This window comes from Doryrhamphus excisus, chromosome 3 (assembly GCF_030265055.1).
Source record: "Doryrhamphus excisus isolate RoL2022-K1 chromosome 3, RoL_Dexc_1.0, whole genome shotgun sequence".
NCBI lineage: Eukaryota > Metazoa > Chordata > Actinopteri > Syngnathiformes > Syngnathidae > Doryrhamphus > Doryrhamphus excisus.
Genome location: NC_080468.1, coordinates 2945591 through 2947994, shown reverse-complemented (window position 1 = coordinate 2947994; position 2404 = coordinate 2945591). Strand labels below are relative to the sequence as shown.

The following is a 2404-nucleotide window of genomic DNA, read 5'->3' as shown; positions in this document are numbered from 1 at the left end:
GTTTGTGTGGGTCTTGTTTTCCCCCCATACAGTTTTAATAATACATTTTATTTGTATAGTGCTTTTCAGAGGACTCAAAGACGCTTTACAGTAGAGAAAAAGAAATAAAAGTTTTAAACAAAAGACTAAGTGAATAAATGTACCGTTGTGCACCTTGTCATAAATATTTTGCTTAAACGAAATACATTAAAACTAAATCACAAACAAAAAACAGACTGTGTACATATATTTATACTGTTATTTTGTATTTTTCATACTTTTTTTAATAGATGTCTGCACCTACTATACCAAACAAATCCCTAGTATGTGTTTGATCATACATGGCAATAAACCTTTTCTGATTCTGATCTTATAAAGTGAAAGTGGAGAAAACTGCTCACGTGAGAGCAATACTTTGCAAGGTCAGGCGCGAAACAACACGTCACTTCCGTCGAAACATTAAATATGGCGGCATCTTGTGTACGCCGCAGCTTCATGCAGGTCAACAGATTTTTGTCCTCTGTAACCTTCACTCGGTTGCACAGGTGAGACCTGACTGAAAATGCATCACCAAATACGCTAATGTAATTAGCCGTCCCGAAAATAACGTTATATTGATCTTTAGGAGCGTTGGGCTTCAGATCAGCAGCGCTGCGACGCCTTCGACGGCAAAGCAACCGGCAGGTTGGGCGAAAGTTGTATGGAGAGGAGGAGCCGCGTGGGCGGTGGCAGGTACTTGACGTTTCATGCGAGTCTATTGACAATTTGACTTATTTAACGGGCAGACTGTTGCTGCTTAGCGTTGTCGTTGTTCGGTTCGCGTGACGATGCTCAGGTGAAAGAAGACGAGATGATTCTGCTACTGAAGAAGGCCAAGGTACTGTACGACCCACATTATCACCTATGGATACTATGTGTCACGCGACCTACAGTTGTCATGTGAACGCACCTGCAGCTCAGCATCGTACGGGGTCAGCTGGAGGCTGCGTCTGCTTTTCTGCATTCCGCCGTCGCACTGGCTCACCAAACGCACAACCATCAGGCTGTGGTGTACGCATACAGCCAGGTAGACTCTCACGCCGTCAGCTGATCTGCAACCTCTGACCTGTCATTGTTTACCCAGATGGCCAACTTGGCTTATATCCAAGGTCAGCTGGACCACGTGAGTATCATTCACCATGTGGCAGTGTTGTCGTTTCCATGATGATGGCATCCTGTCTCTGTTGGCGCATACAGGCTGAGAAACTTTTCAAGGCGGCCATGAGCTTCATGCTGGCAGGCGGGATGCCGCAGGTCAGTGCCACCAACCATAGCCGCACTTCCATCTCACACTCAAGAGCACACGTACACCAGCTTCCCCTTTCCAGGATGACAACGCCTTCATTGAGATGTCACTCAAACTAGCGACCATGTATGCAGAACAGAACAAGTAAGACCTTGCATTGCTCATAAAGCACAGGTCATTGTCTTACTGTGTGCGTGTGTTTGTGTCTCTATGTGAGGGCGGAGCTTGCAGAGCATGGTTTCAGGTTCTGTCTAGAAACTCTGGAGGTCAAAGTGCAACAGCTTCAAGCGACATTAAAAGATCATTGGACAGGTGGGAGGTGTGCAATGTGCAAATGAAATGCTGTTAATGATCGGCTTGAACCTAAATGTGTCCAGAGGAGCTGGAGGCTCTCAGGAAGGACACTCGCCTCCTGCTTGGTCTGTGCTTGGACTCGCATGCTCGGTACAGAGCGTCCACGCTGCACCTGAAGCAGGCTGCCGCCGACTACGAGAAGGCTATGAGCATCTGCCGCCAGGAGCAGGGGGAGTCCCACCCCCAGGTGAATCCAACAAAGCACCGAGCATGTTGGCCGGACTCTCACACAGTCTGTGTCCTTGCCAGACTCTGGTCCTGATGAGTGACCTCGCCACCATCTTGGATATGCAGGGTCAACACGACAATGCCCTGGCATTGATCCAGCAGGCGGTCGATCTGGGTCGCTCCTCGGGACACCCAGAGTTACATGTTCTCCTGGGGAACATGGCCGGCATCCTCTTGCACACAGGTTAGAGGGTCTGTGGTCATTTGCTCATCTGTTGTGGTTCTTGTGGGTGTTGATGGTGAACTATGTCCGCAGGTAGATTGGATGAAGCCACCCGGTTCTACAGGGAGGCTTTGAGTCTGGCCCAGCAAGCTGGAGATCAGGAAGCCATGGAGCAGATCAGGGAGGGGCTGAATGAAGTGAGGAAGAGGAGGGAGGATGAATGATGCATGGCTGACGTTTTGTTGTCTGAACACAGAATATCTTTATTGTCATTGGACAAAATATGAGAGTAAAAAAAATGTCTTGACAAGTGTGTTTTTAAAAGTGTATTTTTGTGTATGTTGATGATTACATAAAATGCTTCAAAACTTTTATTGATCATTGGTCTGAATAAC

General features: G+C 47.3%; 1 protein-coding gene across 1 annotated transcript; it reads left to right on the top strand.

Annotated features, from left to right (window-relative positions):
* Positions 1-384: 384 nt before the first annotated feature.
* Positions 385-2351, top strand: ttc19 (tetratricopeptide repeat domain 19). The gene is made up of 11 exons (XM_058068372.1): positions 385-524; positions 605-711; positions 780-856; positions 935-1045; positions 1103-1141; positions 1216-1272; positions 1347-1408; positions 1482-1576; positions 1642-1805; positions 1868-2030; positions 2103-2351. The coding sequence occupies exons 1-11, from the start codon at positions 445-447 to the stop codon at positions 2231-2233; spliced, it is 1086 nt and encodes a 361-aa protein (XP_057924355.1). The 5' UTR covers positions 385-444; the 3' UTR covers positions 2234-2351.
* Positions 2352-2404: the final 53 nt, after the last annotated feature.